This window comes from Salvelinus namaycush, chromosome 8 (genome assembly GCF_016432855.1).
Source record: "Salvelinus namaycush isolate Seneca chromosome 8, SaNama_1.0, whole genome shotgun sequence".
In the NCBI taxonomy this organism is placed as follows: Eukaryota; Metazoa; Chordata; class Actinopteri; order Salmoniformes; family Salmonidae; genus Salvelinus; species Salvelinus namaycush.
This window is the reverse complement of record NC_052314.1, coordinates 56,681,108-56,706,870: the sequence shown is the minus strand read 5'-3', so window position 1 is coordinate 56,706,870 and position 25,763 is coordinate 56,681,108. Positions and strand designations below refer to the sequence as shown.

Genomic DNA, 25,763 nt, shown 5'->3' with positions numbered 1-25,763 from the left:
GGCATTCTCTCAACCAGCTTCGTGAGGTAGTCACCTGGAATGCGTTACAATTAACATGTGTGGGTTGTTAAAAAAGTTATTTTGTGGAATTTCTTCCTACTTAATGCATTTGAGCCAATCATGTGTTGACAAGGTAGGGGTGGTATTGCTTAAGACATGAAGGTCAGTCAATGTGGAAAATTTCCGCAAATACCTATGATGAAACTGGTTGAGGACTGCAACAGGAAAGGAAGACCCAGAGTTACTTCTGCTGCAGAGGATACGTTCATTAGAGTTAACTGCACCTCAGATTGCAGCCCAAATAAAAGAGTTCAAGTAACAGACACATCTCAACATCAACTGTTCAGAGGAGACTGAGTAAATAAGGCCTTTGTGGTTGAATTGACACAAATAAACCACTACTAAAGCACACCAATAAGAAGAAGAGACTTGTTTGGGCCAAGAAACACAAGCAATGGACATTAGACTGGTGGAAATCTGTCCTTTGGTATGATGAGTCTCAAATTTGAGATCATGGCAGTGGTGTGGTGATGCTTTGCTGGTGACACTGTCTGTGATATTTAGAATTCAAGGCACACTTAACCGGCATGGCTGCCACAGAATTCTGCAGTGATACGCCATCCCATCTGGTTTGGGCTTAGTGGGACTATCATTTGTTTTTCAACAGGACAATGACCCAAAACACACCTCAAGGGTTATTTGACCAAGAAGGAGAGTGATGGAGTGCTGCATCAGATGACCTGGCTTCCACAATCACCTGACCTCAACCCAATTGAGATGGTTTGGGATGAGTTGGACCGCAGAGTGAAAGAAAAGCAGCCAACAAGTACTCAGCATACAGTATGTGGAAAGTCCTTCAAGACTGTTGGAAAAGCATTCATCATGAAGCTGGTTGAGAAAATGCCAAGACTGTGCAAAGCTGTCATCAAGGCAAAGGGTGGCTACTTTTGAAGAATGTCAAATATATTTTGATTTGTTGAACACTTTTTTTGGTTAGTACATGATTCCATGTGTAATTTAATAGTTTTGATGTCTAGAAAATAGTAAAAATAAAAAACCTTTGAATGAGAAGGTGTCCAAATTTTTGACTGGTACTAAATATACACTGCTCAAAAAAATAAAGGGAACACTAAAATAACACATCATAGATCTGAATGAATGAAATATTCTTATTAAATACTTTTTTCTTTCCATAGTTGAATGTGCTGACAACAAAATCACACAGAAATTATCAATGGAAATCAAATTTATCAACCCATGGAGGTCTGGATTTGGAGTCACACTCAAAATAAAGTGGAAAACCACACTACAGGCTGATCCAACTTTGATGTAATGTCCTTAAAACAAGTCAAAATGAGGCTCAGTAGTGTGTGTGGCCTCCACGTGCCTGTATGACCTCCCTACAACGCCTGGGCATGCTCCTGATGAGGTGGCGGATGGTCTCCTGAGGGATATCCTCCCAGACCTGGACTAAAGCATCCGCCAACTCCTGGACAGTCTGTGGTGCAACGTGGCGTTGGTGGATGGAGCGAGACATGATGTCCCAGATGTGCTCAATTGGATTCAGGTCTGGGGAACGGGCGGGCCAGTCCATAGCATCAATGCCTTCCTCTTGCAGGAACTGCTGACACACTCCAGCCACATGAGGTCTAGCATTGTCTTGCATTAGGAGGAACCCAGGGCCAACCGCACCAGCATATGGTCTCACAAGGGGTCTGAGGATCTCATCTCGGTACCTAATGGCAGTCAGGCTACCTCTGGAGAGCACATGGAGGGCTGTGCGTTCCCCCAAAGAAATGCCACCCCACACCATGACTGACCCACCGCCAAACCGGTCATGCTGGAGGATGTTGCAGGCAGCAGAACGTTCTCCACGGCGTCTCCAGACTCTGTCACGTCTGTCACATGTGCTCAGTATGAACCTGCTTTCATCTGTGAAGAGCACAGGGCACCAGTGGCGAATTTGCCAATCTTGGTGTTCTCTGGCAAATGCCAAACGTCCTACACGGTGTTGGGCTGTAAGCACAACCCCCACCTGTGGACGTCGGGCCCTCATACCACCCTCATGGGGTCTGTTTCTGACCGTTTGAGCAGACACATGCACATTTGTGGCCTGCTGGAGGTCATTTTGCAGGGCTCTGGCAGTGCACCTCCTTGCACAAAGGCGGATGTAGTGGTCCTGCTGCTGGGTTGTTGCCCTCCTACGGCCTCCTCCACGTCTCCTGATGTACTGGCCTGTCTCCTGGTAGCGCCTCCATGCTCTGGACACTACGCTGACAGACACAGCAAACCTTCTTGTCACAGCTCGCATTGATGTGCCATCCTGGATGAGCTGCACTACCTGAGCCACTTGTGTGGGTTGTAGACTCCGTCTCATGCTACCACTAGAGTGAAAGCACCGCCAGCATTCAAGTGACCAAAACATCAGCCAGGAAGCATAGGAACTGAGAAGTGGTCTGTGGTCACCACCTGCAGAACCACTCCTTTATTGGGGGTGTCTTGCTAATTGCCTATAATTTCCACCTGTTGTCTATTCCATTTGCACAACAGCATGTGAAATTTATTGTCAATCAGTGTTGCTTCTTAAGTGGACAGTTTGATTTCACAGAAGTGTGATTGACTTGGAGTTACATTGTGTTGTTTAAGTGTTCCCTTTATTTTTTTGAGCAGTGATATATATATATATATATATATGACCACACACACACCTTGGCATACACTATCTATATATACACACACACACCTTGGCGTACACCTATCTATCTTTCTACCGTAATCGTGTTAAACCTGTCATCATTAAACTTCAAGGAAGGAAGGAAGGAAGGAAGGATGCATTTTACAAGTAGCATCCTCACTGGGCCTGTGTTCAAGTCTCTAGTCTCTCTCTCTGGTTTCCACTGTCCAGGAGAAGTCTTGACTTCTGGACCATTGACCTAGCTGTGGAGGACCTCCCACCAACTCAACCAACAAACTAGCTGCTTGATCTGGGAATTCTTCCTCAAATTCGTCTTTCTTCACCTTTCTCAAATCACATTAGATGTTCCAAGATGGCGTAGCAGTCGGACGTGTGTTTGTCTTGTCCCGTCTCGTCTTGTCCCGCGTAAATAGTCCTCGTATTTTTTGTATACATTTCGTATATATTTTAATTTCACTTTCCATCTAGGAACTGAATATACATTCCCGCAACCCGCCTCACCCAATGTGGTACGGATCTGCTATTTTTTATACTTTAGAACCGTAACCCCAATCAGAAGCTAGCCAGATAACTAGCTAGTAGTCAGTTAGCCACTGCTGCGGTCTTCACCCTTAACTCGGACACCAGCCAGCTTCAGCTCGGGCCAATACCTGCCAGTCTGCAGGCGCGATATCAACCCAGAGCATATAGGACTGCTTTTTCTCTACCACATCACCGGATTCCTGACGCAAGCTCTGGACAATTACACCGGATCATCGTAGCTAGCTAGCTACAACCGAGTGGCTACTACTGGCTAACACCTCTGTCCCGAAACAAGCACCAGTTAGCCTTGAGCTAGCCTCGAGCTAGGCCCATCTGCCGGCTAGCCGAAGAGGTCTACCAGCGAATTCTTGGGCTACAATACCTCTTTTGCCAATTGGACTGGACCCTTTATTGCCGACACGGAGCCCCGCCGATCCATCACGACTGGTCTGCCGACGTAATTGTCCGAGGTGGTTTCAACAGGCTTTTCCATTGCGACGTTTCTGAATACCCATCTGCTAATTATTAGCTGTCTTATCGGCTGCTATCTAAATAAGTACACCGGACAATTTTTTTTTCTTTTTTTTCTTGGGTCACTATATCTATTTTTCCAATTGGATCGATCCCCTCTACCACACGGAACCCCACTAATCTACCGACGGAAACGAACGAGGTGACAAAAAATAAAATAAATAAATAAAATAAAACAGACCTCCATCCTATGTTATCTTGCTACCGATAGCCAGCTACCCGGCCAGCTGTCTGGATCGCCGTGACCCCAACCAACCTCTACTCACTGGACCCTTATGATCACTCGATTAAGCATGCCTCTCCTTAATGTAAATATGCCTTGTCCATTGCTGTTCTGGTTAGTGTTTATTGGCTTATTTCACTGTAGAGCCTCTAGCCCTGCTCACTATATATCCAACCTCTCAGTTCCACCACCCACATATGCGATGACATCACCTGGTTTCAATGATGTTTCTAGAGACAATATCTCTCTCATCATCACTCATTACCTAGGTTTACCTCCACTGTATTCACATCCTACCATACCTTTGTCTGTACATTATTCCTTGAAGCTATTTTATCGCCCCCAGAAACTTCCTTTTACTCTCTGTTCTAGACGTTCTAAACGACCAATTCTCATAGCTTTTAGCCGTACCCTTATCCTACTCCTCCTCTGTTCCTCTGGTGATGTAGAGGTGAATCCAGGCCCTGCAGTACCTAGCTCCACTCCTATTCCCCAGGCGCTCTCTTTTGATGACTTCTGTAACCGTAATAGCCTTGGTTTCATGCATGTTAACATTAGAAGCCTCCTCCCTAAGTTTGTTTTGTTCACTGCTTTAGCACACTCTGCCAACCCAGATGTTTTAGCCGTGTCTGAATCCTGGCTTAGGAAGACCACCAAAAATTCTGACATTTTCATCCCTAACTACAAGATTTTCAGACAAGATAGAACGGCCAAAGGGGGCGGTGTTGCAATCTACTGCAAGGATTGCCTGCAGAGTTCTGTTTTACTATCCAGGTCTGTTCCCAAACAATTTGAACTTCTACTTTTAAAAATCCACCTCTCTAAAAACAAGTCTCTCACTGTTGCCGCCTGCTATAGACCACCCTCTGCCCCCAGCTGTGCTCTGGACACCATATGTGAACTGATTGCCCCCCATCTATCTTCAGAGCTTGTGCTGCTAGGCGACCTAAATTGGAACATGCTTAACACCCCAGCCATCCTACAATCTAAGCTTGATGCCCTCAATCTCACACAAATTATCAATGAACCTACCAGGTATCACCCCAATTCCGTAAACACGGGTACCCTCATAGACATCATCCTAACCAACTTGCCCTCCAAATACACCTCTGCTGTTTTCAACCAAGATCTCAGCGATCACTGCCTCATTGCCTGTATCCGTAATGGGTCAGCGATCAAACGACCTCCACTCATCACTGTCAAACGCTCCCTGAAACACTTCAGCGAGCAGGCCTTTCTAATCGACCTGGCCGAGGTATCCTGGAAGGATATTGATCTCATCCCGTCAGTAGAGGATGCCTGGATATTTTTTAAAAATGCCTTCCTCACCATCTTGAATAAGCATGCCCCATTCAAGAAATTTAGAACCAGGAACAGATATAGCCCTTGGTTCTCTCCTGACCTGACTGCCCTTAACCAACAGAAAAACATCCTATGGCGTTCTGCATTAGCATCGAACAGCCCCCGTGATATGCAACTTTTCAGGGAAGCTAGAAACCAGTATACACAGGCAGTTAGAAAAGCCAAGGCTAGCTTTTTCAAGCAGAAATTTGCTTCCTGCAACACAAACTCAAAAAAGTTCTGGGACACTGTAAAGTCCATGGAGAATAAGAACACCTCCACCCAGCTTCCAACTGCACTGAAGATAGGAAACACTGTCACCACCGACAAATCCACTATAATTGAGAATTTCAACAAGCATTTTTCTACGGCTGGCCATGCTTTCCACCTGGCTACCCCTACCCCGGTCAACAGCACTGGCCTCCCCTCTGCTACTCGCCCACGCCTTCCCCATTTCTCTTTCTCCCAAATACAGTCAGCTGATGTTCTGAAAGAGCTGCAAAATCTGGACCCTTACAAATCAGCCGGGCTAGATAATCTGGACCCTTTCTTTCTAAAACTATCTGCTGAAATTGTTGCCACCCCTATTACCAGCCTTTTCAACCTCTCTTTCGTGTCGTCTGAGATTCCCAAAGATTGGAAAGCAGCTGCGGTTATCCCCCTCTTCAAAGGGGGGGACACTCTTGACCCAAACAGCTACAGACCTATATCTATCCTACCCTGCCTTTCTAAGGTCTTCGAAAGCCAAGTCAACAAACAGATTACCGACCATCTCGAATCCCACCATACCTTCTCCGCTATGCAATCTGGTTTCAGAGCTGGTCATGGGTGCACCTCAGCCACGCTCAAGGTCATAAAGGATATCTTAACCGCTATCGATAGGAAACAGTACTGTGCAGCCATATTCATTGACCTGGCCAAGGCTTTTGACTCTGTCAATCACCACATCCTCATCGGCAGACTCGACAGCCTTGGTTTCTCTAATGATTGCCTCGCCTGGTTCACCAACTACTTCTCTGATCGAGTTCAGTGTGTCAAATCGGAGGGTCTGTTGTCCGGACCTCTGGCAGTCTCTATGGGGGTGCCACAGGGTTCAATTCTTGGACCGACTCTCTTCTCTGTATACATCAATGATGTCGCTCTTGCTGCTGGTGAGTCTCTGATCCACCTCTACGCAGACGACACTATTCTGTATACTTCTGGCCCTTCTTTTGACACTGTGTTAACAACCCTCCAGGTGAGCTTCAATGCCATACAACTCTCCTTCCGTGGCCTCCAATTGCTCTTAAATACAAGTAAAACTAAATGCATGCTCTTCAACCGATCGCTGCCTGCACCTGCCCGCCTGTCCAACATCACTACTCTGGACGGCTCTGACTTAGAATATGTGGACAACTACAAATACCTAGGTGTCTGGTTAGACTGTAAACTCTCCTTCCAGACTCACATCAAGCATCTCCAATCCAAAGTTAAATCTAGAATCGGCTTCCTATTCCGCAACAAAGCATCCTTCACTCATGCTGCCAAACATACCCTTGTAAAACTGACCATCCTACCAATTCTCGACTTCGGTGATGTAATTTACAAAATAGACTCCAAAACCCTACTCAATAAATTGGATGCAGTCTATCACAGTGCCATCCGTTTTGTCACCAAAGCCCCATATACTACCCACCACTGCGACCTGTACGCTCTCGTTGGCTGGCCCTCGCTTCACACTCGTCGCCAAACCCACTGGCTCCAGGTCATCTACAAGACCCTGCTAGGTAAAGTCCCCCCTTATCTCAGCTCGCTGGTCACCATAGCAACGCCCACCCGTAGCACGCGCTCCAGCAGGTATATCTCTCTGGTCACCCCCAAAACCAATTCTTCCTTTGGCCGCCTCTCCTTCCAGTTCTCTGCTGCCAATGACTGGAACGAACTACAAAAATCTCTGAAACTGGAAACACTTATCTCCCTCACTAGCTTTAAGCACCAGCTGTCAGAGCAGCTCATAGATTACTGCACCTGTACATAGCCCATCTATAATTTAGCCCAACAACTACCTCTTTACCTACTGTATTTATTTATTTTGCTCCTTTGCACCCCATTATTTCTATCTCTACTTTGCACCTTCTTCCACTGCAAACCAACCATTCCAGTGTTTTTTTTACTTGCTATATTGTATTTACTTCGCCACCATGGCCTTTTTTTACATTTTTATTTATTAATATATTTTATTTGCCTTCACCTCCCCTATCTCACCTCACTTGCTCACATTGTATATAGACTTATTTTTCACTGTATTATTGACTGTATGTTTGTTCTACTCCATGTGTAACTATGTGTTGTTGTATGTGTCGAACTGCTTTGCTTTATCTTGGCCAGGTCGCAATTGTAAATGAGAACGTGTTCTCAATTTGCCTACCTGGTTAAATAAAGGTGAAATAAAAAATAAAAAAATAAAAAAAACATTGGAGGGGAGAAGATCCAAGGTACCGCCCCTCAGGCCTTCTCCGCCAATGCGTTTTGAGGAGTGAGGACGCAAGACGAATTGGGGAAAGAGCCTGGGAGGGACTATCCCATGCGCTGAAGACAGACACAGATGACAGCCGAGAGGGAGAAAGAGAGAGAGAGCCTATTCTGACACGGTCAGATTCCACGAGGATTAGCTAATGATCAGCATCACTTCCTCTTCAGTTCAGTGCTGGGTAAAACAAGCTGATGCCTACCTCGTTGGGCATGCTCACCAACATCACACTCAGCGGGGAACAATGTAACTGGATGCAACGGCGGCGTGTGGTCACCCAGTAAGGGGAAATGCGTATGTGCGCACAACGGCTGTGCGTCTGTCTCTGGACTACATGCCCCAATTGCTCAAAGGCATTGAACTCCCTCTCAGTCTACATTTTCAGCCGTCATTCATTACCATTTACATGACCCCCCCTCCCCTCCCCTCCATGGGGATCAATAAAGTACATTCATTCAGAAAACACCCCGACACTCACACTACATCTGACGCTTAAAACCATCTACACAACTGACAAACCAAAGTCCTTACAGTTCCTTCCTGCAATAGAATAGGCTTATGATCGGAGTAGGGCTGTGATGGAATTTTGCATGATGGCAATTGGCCTGCCAAATGACCACAGTCTCTGTAAAACCGTTCCAATAGCAAATAATATAATACAATTAAAATGTCTATTCTTTTTTACGCACATTTTCCCCTCTCCTCCTGACTGCATGCGCTGTCGTAGGTTACATTGTGTGCTGCTGCGCCTTCTACATGTACTCATTTGCTACAACACCTCTTGCTTGTTTCAGCAAGGAGCAACAAAGATTCATCACGTGGTTAAGAGTCCATGTGACCGCAGGAAAAGGACAGTCGCACGAATACCCGGCCGTCTCGTCTCCAGTCAGCTGTTGGTAAAAAAATAAAAAAATATTGTTTTACGGTGAGACCAGCCTGCATCTACGACAACACATTCAGAAAGGTATTACTTCCCCTATCACTTCTTAGGTGTGAGTGAGATCACCACCCTGCCCAAAAGAACTTGGCTTCAATTGGTTTCCATGGAGATGTCTGCCCTCAACTGCCCCGGATGCTGTAGAAAGGGGGCCTTGACACAAAAGTGAGCCGATGACAAACAAAACACTGAGGTTAGGTGGAAAGAATGAGTGTATAATGTGTGTTGTATCCCACACAGACCTAATAAAGAAGGCAGTTGAGTACACTCATGAACACAATGAGTGTTTCTTCCTTCCCTCATCGGCCGCAGTAGCGCCCAGCCGGCCACAACCATTGGCACAGGCTACTCTCTTTACTAGCTAGGTTTCCATCCAATTGGCAACCGATGTGAATATTTAAGAAATCTGCATAAAAACAACATGCGCATTTTCCCCCACCAGCAGAAGTGCACATAAAAATAACTTTTCGGTCAAATTCTCATGTACTGAATAAAAAGTACAAGTGAAATGGGCTTCCAATCACATTTTCAACTCTACTCATGGTTTTGTCACGTACGCTCTAGCCCATGTATTCACAAACTGGGGTACGCGCAATGTCGTCGGGGGTACGCCAAATAAAAAAGTGATGCACATTTTTTCCCCCCCCTTCACATTTTCACAGTCCATTTATATTTTCCAACGGGGCAATACATTTGGATGTGGTTTTTTCCCCCCCTCGCCTGAATAGCCTCATTTCGCTGACAAAAATGTAATTAAACCAAGTATTCCCGCGAAATAACAACAAAGTCAAATACAGGTAGCCTAGTCAAATAATTGACATCCAATCACATTAACCGTTACTCTCTCGTGGGAAACCTTCACTCTTGCGCAGACATTTAGAAACAAAACAATTTGAAAAATAAGCCACGGGAGTTTTTTTGTGCGAGAATAAAGACGACTTTCGAGTAGTAAGACATGTATAAAGGCAACAGATACCATTAATAAGAAGGGGCTAGAAGCGTCTTATATGGTGAGCTACCGAGTGGCTAGGACAGGCAAGCCCTATACTATTGTGGAGGACTTAATTCTTCCTGCTGCCACAGATATGGCTAGGACAATGCTGGGGGAAAAGGCCAACAAAAAAAAACAATACAGGCAATGCCTTCATCAAATAACACTGTTTCACAATGCATCAGTGACATGGCAGGAGATGATTTGAAACAATTACTGCTTTGCATACAAGGCAGTGAATTATATGCGTTACAGCTGGATGAGTCAACAGACGTGGTGGGCCTGGCACAGCTCCTGGTATATGTTCGTTACGTTTATGGGGGGTCAATTAAGGAAGACATCCTCTTCTGCAAACCAGGACAACATGAGAGGATATTTTTAAAGTACTGGACAGCTTTGTGACATCAAATGGACTTTGGTGGTCAAGATGTGTTGGTATCTGTACTGATGGCGCAAAAGCCATGACAGGGAGACATAGTGGAGTGGTAACAAGCAGTTGCTACCGACGCCACTTTTTGGGTACACTGCAGCATCCACCAAGAGGCTCTTGCTGCCAAGGGAATGCCTGACAGCTTGAAATATGTTTTGGACACTACAGTGATAATGGTTTGTTAAAGCAAGGCCCCTGAACTCTCGTGTATTTTCTGCATTACGCAATGATATGGGCAGCGACCATGTAACGCTTTTACAACATACAGAAGTGCGCTGTTATCAAGGGGCAAAGTATTGACACGTTTTTTTAAATTGAGAGACAAGCTTAAAGTTTTCTTTACTGACCATAATTTTCACGTCTGACCGCTTGCCTGATGACGAGTTTCTCACACGACTGGCCTATCTGGGTGATGATTTTTCTCGCCTGAATGATCTGAATCTAGGATTACAGGGACTCTCCACAACTATATTCAATGTGCGGGACAAAATTGAGGCTATGATTAAGAAGTTGGAGCTCTTCTCTGTCTGCATTAACAAGGACAACACACAGGTCTTTCCATCATTGTATGATTTTGTGTGTGCAAATGAACTCAAGCTTACGGACAATGTCAAATGTGATATAACGAAGCACCTGAGTGAGCTGGGTGCGCAATTACGCAGGTACTTTCCCGAAACGGACGACACAAACAACTGGATCCATTATCCCTTTCATGCCCTGCCTCCAGTCCACTTACCAATATCTGAACAAGAGAGCCTCATCGAAATTGCAACAAGGCAAGCAGTTCTGTGAAAATTGAATTTAATCAGAAGCCACTGCCAAATTTCTGGATTGGGCTGGGCTCAGAGTTTATTGCCTTGGCAAATTGTGCTGTTAAGACACGGATGCCCTTTGCAACCACGTACCTATGTGAGAGTGGATTCTCGGCCCTCACTAGCATGAAAACAAAATACAGCCACAGACTGTGTGGAAAATGATTTAAGATGGAGACTCTCTCCAATACAACCCAACATTGCAGAGTTATGTGCATCCTTTCAAGCGCACCCTTCTCATTAACCTGTGGTGAGTCATTCACTATTTTTGATTAACAAATGAGGTTCTATATGTAAGATGGTTAAATAAAGACCAAAATGATTGATTATTATTATTATTGTATTATTTGTGCCCTATAAGAGCTTTATAAGAGTTCCTATAAGAGCTTTTGTCACTTCCCACGAGCCGGGTTGTGACAAAACCTCACACTCATTCTTATGTTTAATAAATGTATCGTATAGTGTGTGTGTGGCAGGCTTACAATGATGGCAACAACAAAAAACATTTGAGAGTACGCTGACCCTGGTGCTAGAGGGGGTACGCAGCTGGAGGTTGAATGTTTGAAGGGGTACGGGACTATAAAAAGTTTGGGAATCACTGGTCTACACGATGAGATTATTATGGACAAAATAGCGAGATTATTTATAATTTTCCAACGGCAGTGAAGCATCAATCATGTCAGCAGAATAAGACAGCCCCAAAAAAAATTGGGAAAAGAGCATCAAGCTCATCACGTGCAACACCCTGTGAAGATCAGAACTTATTTCATCTGTAACCTAATAAACTGCATTCTTCCCCGAGTCCTAGCAGGAGGATCAAACGAAATATATCACCACGTGACTCCAAATGTATTTCCATATGATAGATATATGAATATTTCTGCATAAAGGCATTTCCACCGCCATTTCGTACATATTTAATTTTACCGACACAAAAATATATTTTGTTTTGTCGGCATTTGGAAAGTTTACAGACAAATGTGCTGTTCCCATCAGTCCTGTAGTGACATGTTTTATCCAACGTGTGCTTCACTCGCATAAAAAGGTTGGATGAAAACCTGGTTACCGTTTACATTAAAATCACCACCACTAACAACTTCTCCTGGACCAGGGGGCAGCTGAGGAGTAGTGCATACATTTGCATTCAAATGGACTCTGCGTGCGTATCATGATCGATGAGGTGGCAGAGAGCTCTCTCCCTGAGAGTGTATCATTCAGTCCCCATTCATCAGAATGGAGGTGACGATCAGATGTGTCCCAATTTCATTTTGTTCGATACATGAGCAGAGCTGTAAGGAAGTCACTAGCTTCTATATCCATAGTCATAAACCCCACCCGTTCCTACAATTTATCGTCTTCAAATTATATTTTAAACCTAACCCCACTGCTAACATTATGCCTAACCCCAGCCTTAAATTAAGACACATTTGTGTAGCCAATTTTGATGTTGTGGCTGTGGAATCTGACTGCTAGTGGAAACCAAATACTCTTGAATAGCTTCCTCTCATCATCTCCTTTTGTTTGATTCATGTACCTTCTATATTCCCTCTCTGAATTATCTTTCCTTCCCTTACAGGGAGGATCTTACTGTGACCTCACAGCTCATTTGCATCTTATTCACCATCCTTTATCCTGCAATCTTCACAAGTTAAAGGTGGACCCTGCCTACAGAAACACACCATCTAAATAGCTGAAGCAGAGATGACAATCATGTGTTCAGTCCTCAACAGGATCACCTGTCAAGTATTACCACACAAGCTATGCAGACATGTGCTGCTAGAGCTAGTCAACACCCCCACCCAAAACTACAGGTTGGTGTCTGGTCTGCCAAGGGATAGGCCTTAGTGCAGCATGTGATTTGACTTGACATTAAGGGGTGGACATCATTCATGTAGTCTGACAAATGGTTGGATAATCTAAAATGGGCAGGTAGGCTATATACAATTCTACCTTTATACTACATCTGTAATACCGAAGCATCGTCAACCGATCGAAAAGGTTCGTTTGCGGTCACGTTCAGTGGGAAAAAAAGCGATATGATTTGAACCCTTTCTCATTCTCTTTGACAAACCCATTCCGCCTGTAATATTTTTGGGTGTGTATCGCTGCGGTTCCACTCTGTCACTCTTCTGTATAGGCCTCAAAACGGAGCCCCGAACTCACACTCTTGTCTAGGTTGAGAAAAGATACCTTTAAAGCTGGGGTCGACGCAGCGGCACAGTCCGATGTGTTCTGACGGCCCAGCCTTGCTCGAATCGAGATGACACACTAAACCACACTCGTTTGAGGTTAGCGTAATAAATATTAGTTAAACTCATATCGAGCGAGGTATGTTTGGCTGTATGGACGTTGACTCCGATTCAACAACTTTGCCCCGAAAATAATAGACATTAACGTTACTGTCAGTACTGGCTAGGTGAGAGTCGGTTATGGGAACATTGGCGAACTATGAATTGACTAACGTTACTAGTCTATGACTAGCTAAAGCCCACCCTGTAAAATGTAGCTAGCTTCAGTGGTAGGGAATGGAGTAGATATTTTACAAGCCAGTTAGCCATTTCTGGTGGCTAACTTCTAGCTAGCGAACTTGGAAACTGTGCTAGCTTGGTGGCAACACCTGAGCGTTTGAGCTACCTAGCCAGCTAACGTTGGATACCACCTTTAGCCAGCTAGTAACAGTAAGTTAGCTGCTAGGTTCCATTTTCACAACAGCATTTTGACAAACATGGCTAACCATTTACCTGTAGCTATGTGGATTCACACCGGCTTCTTGAGTGAATAAATCCCAAAACGGTTGAATGTCCTCCGTTGATAGATTAGATTGATGATAACCGTTTTAATCTCCATACGAAGGTTTGGTGTTGGGTCCTCTGCGTTAGCAATTTAGCTAGACAGCTACATTTCCATTCTCCATGACGGTACAGTATACGCCTAAAAGATAAGTATCTAAAGCTGTTCGTTATCACTGGCCGATGGCTTCGGTGCATGTGTTTAGATAACGGCTAGGCGTTTTTTTAGTCGAAGACACGAACGATTGCAGCATGTAGATTGTACGGAGGTGCCCGAAGCCGATACATATTTTCAGGACCAACCAAGCGCAGATGTCCACGAACCTCTCTCCGAGAAGATATTGAAGTCCCGCCTCCTTCCTTGCTATTGGAAAGTGTATCTGTCAACCAAGAAGTGGAGTAGTATACATTATGTGGTATGTGGCCAATACACTAAAGCTAGTGCTGTTCTTAAGCACGACGCATCGCAGAGTGCCTGGAAGCAGCCCTTAGCCGTGGTTTATTGGCCATACCACAAACCCCCCGAGGTGCCTTATTGCTATTATAAACTGGTTACCAATGTAATTAGAGCAGTAAAAATAAATGTTTGGTCATACCCGTGGTATACGGTCTGATATACCACGGCTGTGTGCCAATCAGCATTCAGGGCTCAAACCACCCAGTTTATAACAGACCCTATACCATGGGTATGACAAAACATGTATTTTTACTGCTCTAATTACGTTGGTAACCAGTTTATAACAGCAATAAGGCACCTCAGGTGTGTGTGGTATATTGCCAATGTACCATGGCTAAGAGCTGTATCCAGGCACTAGTGGCATATTGGCCAAATACCACATCTCCTAAAATTATTGCTTAATTAGACCATTTCATTGATCCTTAAATGAAATCTCCAAACCCAGGACACCGGGCCATGCAAAACGAACTTGCACACTAATCAGTAGAGATCAAGACCAATACATCATGTCATGTGCTTTTACTTTGTTGATCATGATGGTCAATCAATATCCATACAAGATACTCTCCCAAAATAAATAACCGTATTTTGACTCCCTTCCAACACACGAATACAATCCACTATTTATTGGGTAAGTGGTTTCAGCCTGGTTATTCCTACTCCATGATTGACAGGTAGGCCTTGACTGAAAGGGGGGTGTTTAAAAACCCTCTGACACACTGACATACTAAATACTGTGTGTGTGTACTGTCTCAGCGTGTGTGTGGGCACGTAAACACACACACGCCAGGGGGATTAAAGCGACAGCAGGAGTTTTGGATAAGCCCACCCTAACCCTCCTCTCCATACACACACATATCCCCACAAAGCTCACACAGATACACACATACATACATACATACATACATACATACATACATACATATATACACAAAGCTGACCAACATCTGCTGCTGCACCACCAAACATAATGATACAAATCTGAATCGCACTAATGAAATCACACACAATACAGTGTTTCCCCTAGGATTTTGTATGCAGCGGTGGCAAGGTTAGTGTGGGGGGTCCCTCCTCTTTGCCTTAGAGACAAAATATAGCTTCTTTTTTTACCCCTTTTTTCTCCCCAATTTCGTGGTATCCAATTGGTAGTAGTTACAGTCTTGTCTTGTCTCATCGCTGCAACTCTCGTACAGACTTGGGAGAGGCGAAGGTCGAGAGCCATGCGTCCTCCGAAACACAACCCAACCAAGCCTCACTGCTTCTTAACACAATGCCCATCCAACCCGGAAGCCAGCCGCACCAATGTGTCGGAGGAAACACTGTACACCTGGCGACCATGTCAGCGTGCACTGCGCCTGGCCCGCCACAGGAGTCGCTAGTGCGCGATGAGACAAGGATATCCCTGCCGGGCAAACTCTCCCCTAACCCCGCTGGGCCAATTGTGCGCCGCCCCATGAGCCTCCCGGTCACGGCCGGCTGCGACAGAGCCTGGACTCAAACCCAGAATCTCTAGGCGCACAGCTACTAGTGGCACAGCTACTTAGACCACTGCGCCACTCGGGAGGCCAAAATATTGCTGTTTTAAAGTAACTGCCCAGTGTTTCCAGATTTCTATGAAATATGACCTATAATTACTTACAATAAGAGTGAAATAGTTTTCATTCCAAAAAATGGGAATTAAGTATGTTAAAAGGCAGCTTTTCTGTGTTGGAATGGTGTGGGCATACCTCAAAAACAGAATGGTGTGGACTATACCGTCATAAAAAATATTAATGCAAGTAGACTGCTGATTGGCTAGCTCATCCTCCTCTATACCGCTGACTGGCCAGCTCATCCTCCTGAGGAGGATTACCAGGCCCCCAGTGTCCGGTCTGGAGCGTGAAGTCACGAGCTCCGCTGGTCAGCAACTGCGTACAACCTAGCGGTGCCAAAAGCCCTGGTTTGCCCTAGAAAGCCTATGTAATTATAATAGTCAGAACGGACCAACATTTTTTTTAGACAAGTGTTTTGGGCTATAATGTGTTTATTCGATCACCATGATGAATTATTTAAAAGTTAGCTACAAATCGAGATAATTAATTAAATAGTTATCCATTCTGACTACTACATTTGTCGTCACAGGACCACGTGCTGACACCGACCAATCACGGATGGGCAGGCTACGAGGAGGCTCGCACCGTCATGCACGCTCTTTGCACTTGGTATTCACGTGGTATCCGGTATTGACGCCGATGTCATCCCGCAGCATTGGCTTGACTGTCTCAGGCAGGATGAAAACGACTAGTTACGGACACTTTCACCATGATCCTTTGTGATTTTTTGGTGGCATTCAGCCCCCATTCAGCAATATGGCACGCGTCAAATTAAAATACTTCCAGCTTCATGCGCCATCGGGAGTTTTCCATAGGAATATGTGGATGATGTCAGCGCTGTCACTATCTACGGGTTTTAATGTCAAGTGTTATTACATCATACTCTATGAAGAAATAGCTAACCTTTTTTTAGAGTTTGATGTGATGTTTTTGAAATATTTTTTCTCATGTATGCTTTGGCCACAAAAACAAGTATAGGACTAATCAACAACATTATTTCGGTATGAGTTAACAGAATATTAACTTTTAAAAGTGCGATTTTCACTTTACAGTTACTTTCAAACCTAATTTCCTGCAATTCTACACATTTTGCAATGGCTTATGTGATGTTCTTATGCTATCTGAGTGACTCAAACTTTAGCAAAATCAATGTGGACCCCATGCCATGACCTTTTTGGAATTTTAGATTCTCCCTGACTGTCTAGTTTTTATTTTGGTGGATGTTAGTTCTCAAATTTTATCTTATTAAAACATACAGTTGAAGTCGGAAGTTCACATACACTTAGGTTGGAGTCATTAAAATGTGTTTTTCAACCACTCCACATATTTCTTGTTAACAAACTATAGTTTTGGCAAGTCTGTTAGGACATCTACTTTGTGCATGACACATATATTCTTTCCAACAATTGTTTACAGACAGATTATTTCACGTATAATTCACTGTACCACAACTCCAGGTGGTCGGAAGTTTACATACACTAAGTTGACTGTGCCTTTAAACAGCTTGGAAAATTCCAGAAACTTATGTCATAGCATTAGAAGCTTCTGATAGGCTAATTGACATAATTTGAGTCAATTGGAGGTGTACCTGTGTATGTATTTCAAGGCCTACCTTCAAACTCAAGGCCTCTTTGCTTGACATCATGGGAAAATCAAAAGAAATCAGCCAAGACCTCAGAAAAAAAAATTGCAGACCTCCACAAGTCTGGTTCATCTTTGGGAGCAATTTCCAAACACCTGAAGGAACCATGTTCATCCGTACAAACAATAGTACGCAAGTATAAACACCATGGAACCACGCAGCCATCATACCGCTCAGGAAGGAGACGTGTTCTGTCTCCTAGAGATTAACGTACTTTGGTGCGAAAAGTTCAAATCAATCCCAGAACAACAGCAAAGGACCTTGTGAAGATGATGGAGGAAACAGGTACAAAATTATCTATATCCACAGTAAAACAAGTCCTATGTCGACATAACCTAAAAGGCCGCTCAGCAAGGAAGAAGCCACTGCTCCAAAACCGCCATAAAACCGCCAGACACTCAGTACACTCATGAATACACTCACACACAGACACACACGAGTAGGGCATACAAAGTAAAAATATTAGGTGTGCTCACCAATTTCTCCAATACATAACTTTATAATAGAAGATAAACAATATGCATAAAGAAGACATGCATGTCAAAACTTTACAATTGATGGTTATCTATTCCACTTTTGAAGAAATACAGACCCGTGGTTTGGATCAAGGTGTCAGTGCAGGTGCCTGCTGGAGCGTTGGATTCCCTTTTCAGAGATGTTTGCTGCAATCTTGTGGTAAAAAACAGAATCGTTGCATGACAGCTACAGAAGACTTTCTGCTACAATGTAATAACGTTATGTGATTGTATCACTGTGCAGTTCCAGGGCACTAATCAAGTTAATGTAGTTTCAGCTTTATTGAAAGATATCTGACTGTATGGGGACGCCAAAGGGAATACTGGATAGCCTTCATAAAGTAGCCTTTGTTCATGATTCGATTAATGTTGCCATTATCCTTAGAGATGATTATAAACAGTTCATAGACAGCTTTTCTGATCGTTCACTACAAACCGTGGCTGACATAACAACCATCAGGGGCAGAGGTACATTTTATTACAGCTCATGGGAGAATGTTATTGTTAGCCCAATAATGGACTAAGGGAGCCCTTAGTTAGTCCTTATAGTCCAAGGACCTTGCATGTTCTGTTTAGAGGTGAATTGGCTCTGGAAGCCCAAAAAAGCCAAATACAGTACGGTTGTAGAAACATAAAGCCCTCTACTTTCACGTCAAAATCATTTCACAAATGCAAAATATACACTTACTGTACTTGTTGAAACCGGGTTAACACAGTTGCAGCCGGCAGTATTTTTCAGTGACATGTTTGTGGCCTCTGTCTTCTGGTATGGTGAGCTTCGATTTGTCACTCGTGTCACAAAATCGCAGAGGATTCGAATACAGTTCAGCTTTCCCCAACTTTAGCCCCGCCCTGTTCAGCTCCCTTGCCCATGCTCGCATGGGTCAGCGGCCCATTCCACTTCTCTCACTTTCCCTCCATTGAAAGTGAATTGCTTCCGATGTTTCACAGAGCTATGCCGCTTCCTAGTGTAAATGTCCCAGCCTGGGCCTCAACCCGCTTGAATACATTAGGCTATTGAATTAGTATATCATATAAAAGACAGTGTGTTTTGAAGTACAGCCTGTCACACTGACTGGATATACACTCCTCCCCTTCATCTACACTGATTGAAGTGGATTTAACAAGTGACAGGATCATAGCTTTCACCTGGATTCACCTGGTCAGTGTATGTCATGGAAAGAGCAGGTGTTCATAATGTTTTGTACACTAAGTCTACTGTGCATCCCAAATGGCACCCTATTCCCTATATGGTGCACTACTTTTGACCAGAACCCTATGGGAATAGGGCCATTTGGGATGCACAATAGTGTTTAGGCCTACCTGTATAAAAGTCACCGTAGTCAGAGTAGGCTCTCAAAAGGCACCCTATTCCCTATATAGTGCACTACTTTTGCCATTTTACTATGTAAAGTGATTTGAGCATGGATGGAGATATAGGAGGACTGGCTCATTGTACACTGGAATGGTGAGGTTTTGTGAAGGTCAGAACTGTGTATGTGTTCTTGCATACCTGTGTGTTATACTGACCCTGTCCTCTCTCTATAGGTGTAGTTTCCAATAAGGGACAGTTCCCCCAGCCTTGAGACACCAGCTTGGCCCCATGTGTGGCTATGCCCAGGACCTGGTGCTCATGCTCAGAGTCATGGGAGGGCCCAACACTGGGGGGGATGTGGGATGATAACAGGAGCTAAACAGCTGCCACAACAATAACAGAGAAAGCTATAGAACCAACAGGTACAGCTACACAGCACTACTGTGTATAACCATACAACAGGAACAAATCTCCAAGCAGGAACAACTACACAACAGAAATGAACAACTACACAACACTATCATATAGAATAGAAAGTACTTTTTTTATTACATTTTTTAGTATTCAGATGACAGTTGCGAAATGCGTATTAAAGTTTGCTAAAACTTAAAACGTCAGCTAAACTGCGACTTTACATCAAGAGTAAGTCTTACTTGCTGGTTTCCCGGACACAAACTACTGAGCCGGCTTAATCTGGGTGGGAAACAGACCCACAATCTCATAAATGTTGCCGACTCTTATCTGGTGTCGGGGTATTCTCCAAATTCACCACTAGGGGGAGGTATTACTCCAATTACATATATCAAAAGACTTATGGCCAGGAAAGTACTTACATTTATCGTAAATATTCATAGTATTTATTCACGCCTATAGTATCCCTGTCTTTACAAGTCTCCAAGATGCATTAAGATATCCTAATGCTATTTGTTTGTGTATGTAGGGCAGACAACTGACTACTTGTATTCCACATTTTTGTTGCAATATTGGATTACATGAGTTTGTGGCCCATTCCCCCCAGGAAGGCATTTTCTGCACTTTGAGTTTAGGGGCTGTCTCACAGTGTCTGTCAATTTAACAACTTGCAGTAGAATATTTTTATACAACCATCCATTTCATAAATGAGAGACGTTATAGATGTGAAAAACGTGGTTGTGTTTTGTTTTTCCTTGGGAATCTAAACATTTTGCAGTCCTTGCCACTAGCCTACAGGTCATTGCAAAATATGATATGCTGTTCTAGATCTGTGAAGAGATTGATATATTGAGCTAGTAGATTGAGTGTCCGTTTGTATTCTATTTGGTGACAAAGCATCCTTCACTCATGCTGCTTAACACACCCTCGTAAAACAGACTATCCTACCAATCCTTGACTTCGGCGATGTCATTTACAAAATAGACTCCAACACTCTACTCAGCAAATTGGATGCAGTCTATCACAGTGCCATCCGTTTTGTCACCAAAGCCCCGTATACTACCCACCACTGCGACCTGTATGTTCTCGTTGGCTGGCCCTCGCTTCATATTCGTTGCCAAACCCACTGGCTCCAGGTCATCTATAAGTCTTTGCTAGGTAAAGCCCCGCCTTATCTCAGTTCACGATAACAACACCCACCCGTAGCACACGTTCCAGCAGGTATATCTCACTGATCATCCCCAAAGCCAATTCCTCCTTTGGCTGCCTTTTCTTCCAGTTCTCTGCTGCCAATAACTGTAACGAATTGCAAAAATCCCTGAAGTTGGAGACTCATCTCTCCCTCACTAACTTAAAGCATCAGCTGTCAGAGCAGCTCACAGATCATTGCACCTGTACATAGCCCATCGGTAAATAGCCCATCCAACTACCTCAACCCCATATTGTTATTTATTTTTTTGCTCCTTTGCACCCCAGTATCTCTACTTGCACATTCACCTTCTGCACATCTGTCACTCCAGTGTTTAATTGCTAAATTGGAATTACTTCACCACTAAGACCTATTTATTGCTTTACCTCCCTAATCTTACCTCATTTCCACACTGTATATCATTTTTTTCTATTGTGTTATTGACTGTACGTTTGTTTATTCCATGTTGTTACGAATCCCTTTGGCCCGACAGTCTAGGGGGGGATGGTAAATGGGACCCGTAACATAACTCATGCAAATTATAGTAGTGACAAAAGTAAGAGTGAAAAACAAAATAACCACGACAACTAAGATTTACCATCAAACACTCAAGGTTTATTTATAAACACACGGTAAAGGGGGGAGCAGGAAAAGGGGCTGAGCTGGACGCAAGGAATGAAACAATAATAATCCAAAAACACCCCTAAACTAGACTAGCCTATTTCAACAACCACTAACTAACTAACCAATAAATACAGGGGGTGGTCCGCCCAGTTCTAACTAGTGTTTTTAACAACATTTACCTACGGGTAAGGTATGCCCATGGGCGACTTATCTGGTTACCCCCTTTCCACACCATTAAACAAACACCATAACCAAAACAATACTCACAGGTGGAGACAAAGTGACATGTAGATGCAAAACAAACAAGAGATCTACAGACAGAAGGCATTGACAGAGAGATTGAGCTGGTGAGAAAACAACTGACAGGGGTTTTAAACCAAGGGAAAGGGACTGTGATTGGGTAAGGGAAAAGGAGCAGGTGTCTTCCGATTAGCGACTGATTGATGACTGATTGGGGAATGATGATTGTCACCTGTGAGTAGGGGAGAAGGAGTGAAAAGAAATACACACAGGATACACACAGAACACTTGTATCCGTAACACATGTGTTGTTGTTTGTGTTGCACTGCTTTGCTTTATCTTGGCCAGGTCGCAGTTGTAAATGAGAACTTGTTCTCAACTGGCCTACCTGGTTAAATAAAGGTGAAAAAAGAAATGTCACCATGTTTGTGTTAGTCTGGATACCATTCTTTGTAGCTAACATTCCACTCCTTGACATTCCTGTCATTTGCCAAAGAGACTGGCCTTTCGGAAATCTTCAAATATGAACATTCTGTCTAATAGCAGAACGGAGACAGCAACCAGACGGGGTTTCTGTGTGAATCATCACCGATTAGAGTGTTATGCTTCAGAATGAAATCATGAGATGCTGTCATCACTCAGGGCAGTGGGATTAGAATTCCCTTTCACACTGAATTGTCGGTTGACTTTGATATGCTCATTACAAATGGCTCTGGATGGTCAGTGCCATTGTCACTGAGGTTCTTGCTGGAAGTTTATGGCGCTTTTGTTATGCCCTGTAGTAGCTGAACGTTTTTATTTGCCAAAATAAACAAAAGCACATTTGTTTCTTGGATAACTAAAGTCTGTGTCCACCAACACCCTAACATTTCAAAATACAAAAAAAAAACATGTTTTATTTAAAGCCGTTAGCAAATTCTGCAACTTGTATTCATGTCAAAAGAACATGCATTTGAATAGAAACATTTATTTCCATAAGGTGAATGTCTGCAATAAACTCTTTGGGGTTTTCACGGTTTTAATGTCAATGGGTTTTCAGTGGGGGTACAATTGCGTCCAACGTATAGCCTACAGTGAAAGTGTACCCAGTGCCACAAAATAATATTATAAAAAAACGTGTGATTGCAGCGACACTTCCGCCTCGGTCATAAGGAAAGTTGAACTCTTCCTGCTTTTTACCTGTAGTAAAAAGTAGGATATGCATACACATCCTTGCGAAGTATTCCGTATTATCAATAGAGGCCATGGATGCAGCTGAGGGGAAGAGTTTGCTAAAAAACTAATCTGTTTAGAAGCGCAGTGTAAAATACAGGCAAGGAAGTGAGGCGGGCACTTGAAACTTAAACGATTGTGGTGTTTTGGAAGTTCCAGTCACTCCCTAAATCGCCTGTTAACAATGGGATGCTGTGGCAGTTCAGAGGTAATCGGGGTTCGGGATATTTAAGACAAAACTAACTAGCTAGACATTTTTGGATTTGTCAAATAAGTTGCTAACATTATCTGTTTTGGGATATCCATTTAGCTACGAACACGTACACGTTGTTGTCGACTGTAGATCTTTCGAGGCGTTGTCTTGTACTATATGTAGTAAGCCATAGTTGCTTACGTTTCAAACAACGGGCTACTTCCGTGTGTAAAAAGTCGCTTGCATGTTAATTTGGGTGAAACTAAGTTATTTAGTCAATTACAGTACAGTAGTTGCTGTGTGTGGAAAAACTGACTTGAGCAACAACAAAAAAGCACGCCAGGTTAAACCAGTTTCGCGCATGCACCAGGTGTTCACAGATGACGATTTTGATTGTTTCTCAATTTTATTTGTTAGCAAAAGCAGCGCGAGTGGAAACCATTGGAGGATCGAAGCTGCACGGATATTCCATGGCTCATCATATTCACATTGTTCTGTATCGGAATGGTAAGTTAGTTGTGATTTCTTTGTAGACCACCATGGGCGCGTTCGAGCGGATCGCTTTTGTCAAGACGTTGACTAACCCTGGTCACGTTATTATAAAAAGTGTCCGACTTGGGACTGCATGACTTTTACAACAACCGTGTCATCAAAGGTCATGAACTTTAGACTGCAGTCGACTGGACATTTGTTCAGTTGCTCCTCACAACAGATGATCCATTATATTGACCAGATACTCGAGTGGCGGCTCTAATGAAAATACATGTCTTCAAAAATGGAAAGCAGTCAGGAGGAGGCAAGATCAGGTGGGACCATTCTAGCCAATGAGGGGGCAGATACGCGTGTGAATGAGCACAAGTTACCACAGCCACAAAGTGTATCGTAAACATTCATGAAAACAAACATTTGTATTTTAGTCTTAATTTAAGGTTTAGGGTTGGGCATAAGGTTAGCAGTGTGGTTAAGGATGAGGTTTAAAATCACATTTGAAGAAGACACATTGTAGAAATAGGCAGGGTTTATGTGGCTGTGTTAATTAGTGACTACCAGGCAGAACTCTTAATAGTTGCCGGGATGTAACGTGGCCTAATTATATAAGTACACTCATAACAACGTAATTATTACAAAACGTTTATTCGGGCAAATAAGCCATAACAATTTTTTGTTAATGACATTTGACACTCATTAACCTCCATACAAAAACGTCACATGCTGGAGAAGACAGACTTTGGGCCCAGTTATCCCTCTCGCTTCGCCTCTTCCTCTGTCCTTACCAACTGGACCTTGAATTCGGAACCAAAGCATTGTGGAAGACAACCTTCTGTTTTTTTTAAGCAAAAGGCACTACATACTGATTATTGTATTTACCAGCATAGTTCAGTGCTACCCTGATATTTTTTGTGTGTGCATTGTCATGATGGTGATATCGTTATTAATGGAAGCTGCTTCCCCTGTAGGCCTGTATCGCTGGTTTCTCCATTTCCACGGGAGCTGCATCCAGGCTCATCTCTGGCTACGACAGCTACGGTAACACCTGCGGTCAGAAGAATGGCAAGATCGAGGGGGTCGAGCTCAGTGGCCGGGATCAGACTAACAACAAGTAAGTCGCGTTGGAAATGTGGAACATCTCGAGATGGATGCCTATCATGTAATAGCAAAGTAATAACTATGTTTTGGTCGAGCTGTCCAGTCCAATGACAATGTAGGCTCAGCAGGTTATGACTCCTCTCTCCTAGGCTGGTTAAACCAGACAGAACGTGGCCTTCACCATTGTTCAGTGTGATTTAACCAGGCTAACTCTCTCCCTCTTCCTCCCCACAATCGACAAGCCTTTGTTGTAGTAGTTTAACACGCGCCATTTAACATTATCGGTGCACAAACACGGATTTCATCATTTGGTAATCCAGTTTGCCACTTATACTCTCTTGCTCATCTGATGCAAGGCCTGTTAAAGCTTGGATGCGCATTTGTTTTGTTGATGGGTTAACCACTGAGATCAGTGGGTTACAGAGGATTATAAACTGGGGGGTTCGAGCCCTGAATGCTGATTACCACGGGTATGACAAAACATTTATTTTTACTGCTCTACTTATGTGGGTAATCAGTTTATAATAGCAATAAGGCACCTCGGGGGTTTGTGGTATATGGCTACGGGTTGTATCCAGGCACTCCGCGTTGTCGTGTGATAGAACAGCCCTTAGCCGTGGTATATTGGCCATATACCACACCCCCTCGTGCCTTCTTGCTTAATTATCTTGCCAGCACAGAGTGTTACTGTAGGACACTTTACTCTAAATCTTACTATACTCCTTGTTACCTGTGGTCAGAAAAGACTGACGTGGGTCTGAAATGGCACCCTATTCTCTATATAGTGCACTCTTTTTGACCAGAGCTGGGGTCAATAATAGTGCACTAGGGAATAGGGTGCCATTTCACATGCAGCCTGAGTGCAGCAATGTTTTGCATTAATTCATGCCCGTGTTCTTTTTTTTTTTGGAAGATATTCGAATAAATTATTCAAACATGATTCAACTTTTTTTTTTTGAGCTGCTCGTCCAGTAAGTTTCCATTCTAGCAGTCTCTAGGAACAGTT

At 43.6% G+C, this 25,763-nt stretch overlaps 2 protein-coding genes across 3 annotated transcripts in view; one reads left to right on the top strand and one right to left on the bottom strand.

The window, feature by feature from the left end:
- The window catches only part of LOC120052882 (palmitoyltransferase ZDHHC5-B-like), a 45,113-nt gene extending 31,018 nt beyond the window's left edge, over positions 1-14,095 (bottom strand). Inside the window, exon 1 of the mRNA XM_039000079.1 lies at positions 13,733-14,095. The gene's annotated coding sequence lies outside the window, so the exon portion shown is untranslated. The remainder of the gene's footprint in view (positions 1-13,732) is intronic.
- An 8,823-nt stretch (positions 14,096-22,918) lies between these two features.
- Positions 22,919-25,763, top strand: part of LOC120052881 (choline transporter-like protein 1) — a 29,091-nt gene continuing 26,246 nt past the window's right edge. For both annotated transcript variants that reach the window (XM_039000078.1, XM_039000077.1), the window contains exons 1-3: positions 22,919-23,185; positions 23,588-23,677; positions 24,628-24,770. In XM_039000078.1, coding sequence (XP_038856006.1) covers positions 23,162-23,185; positions 23,588-23,677; positions 24,628-24,770 — 257 coding nt within the window. In that variant the 5' untranslated portion in view covers positions 22,919-23,161. The remainder of the gene's footprint in view (positions 23,186-23,587; positions 23,678-24,627; positions 24,771-25,763) is intronic.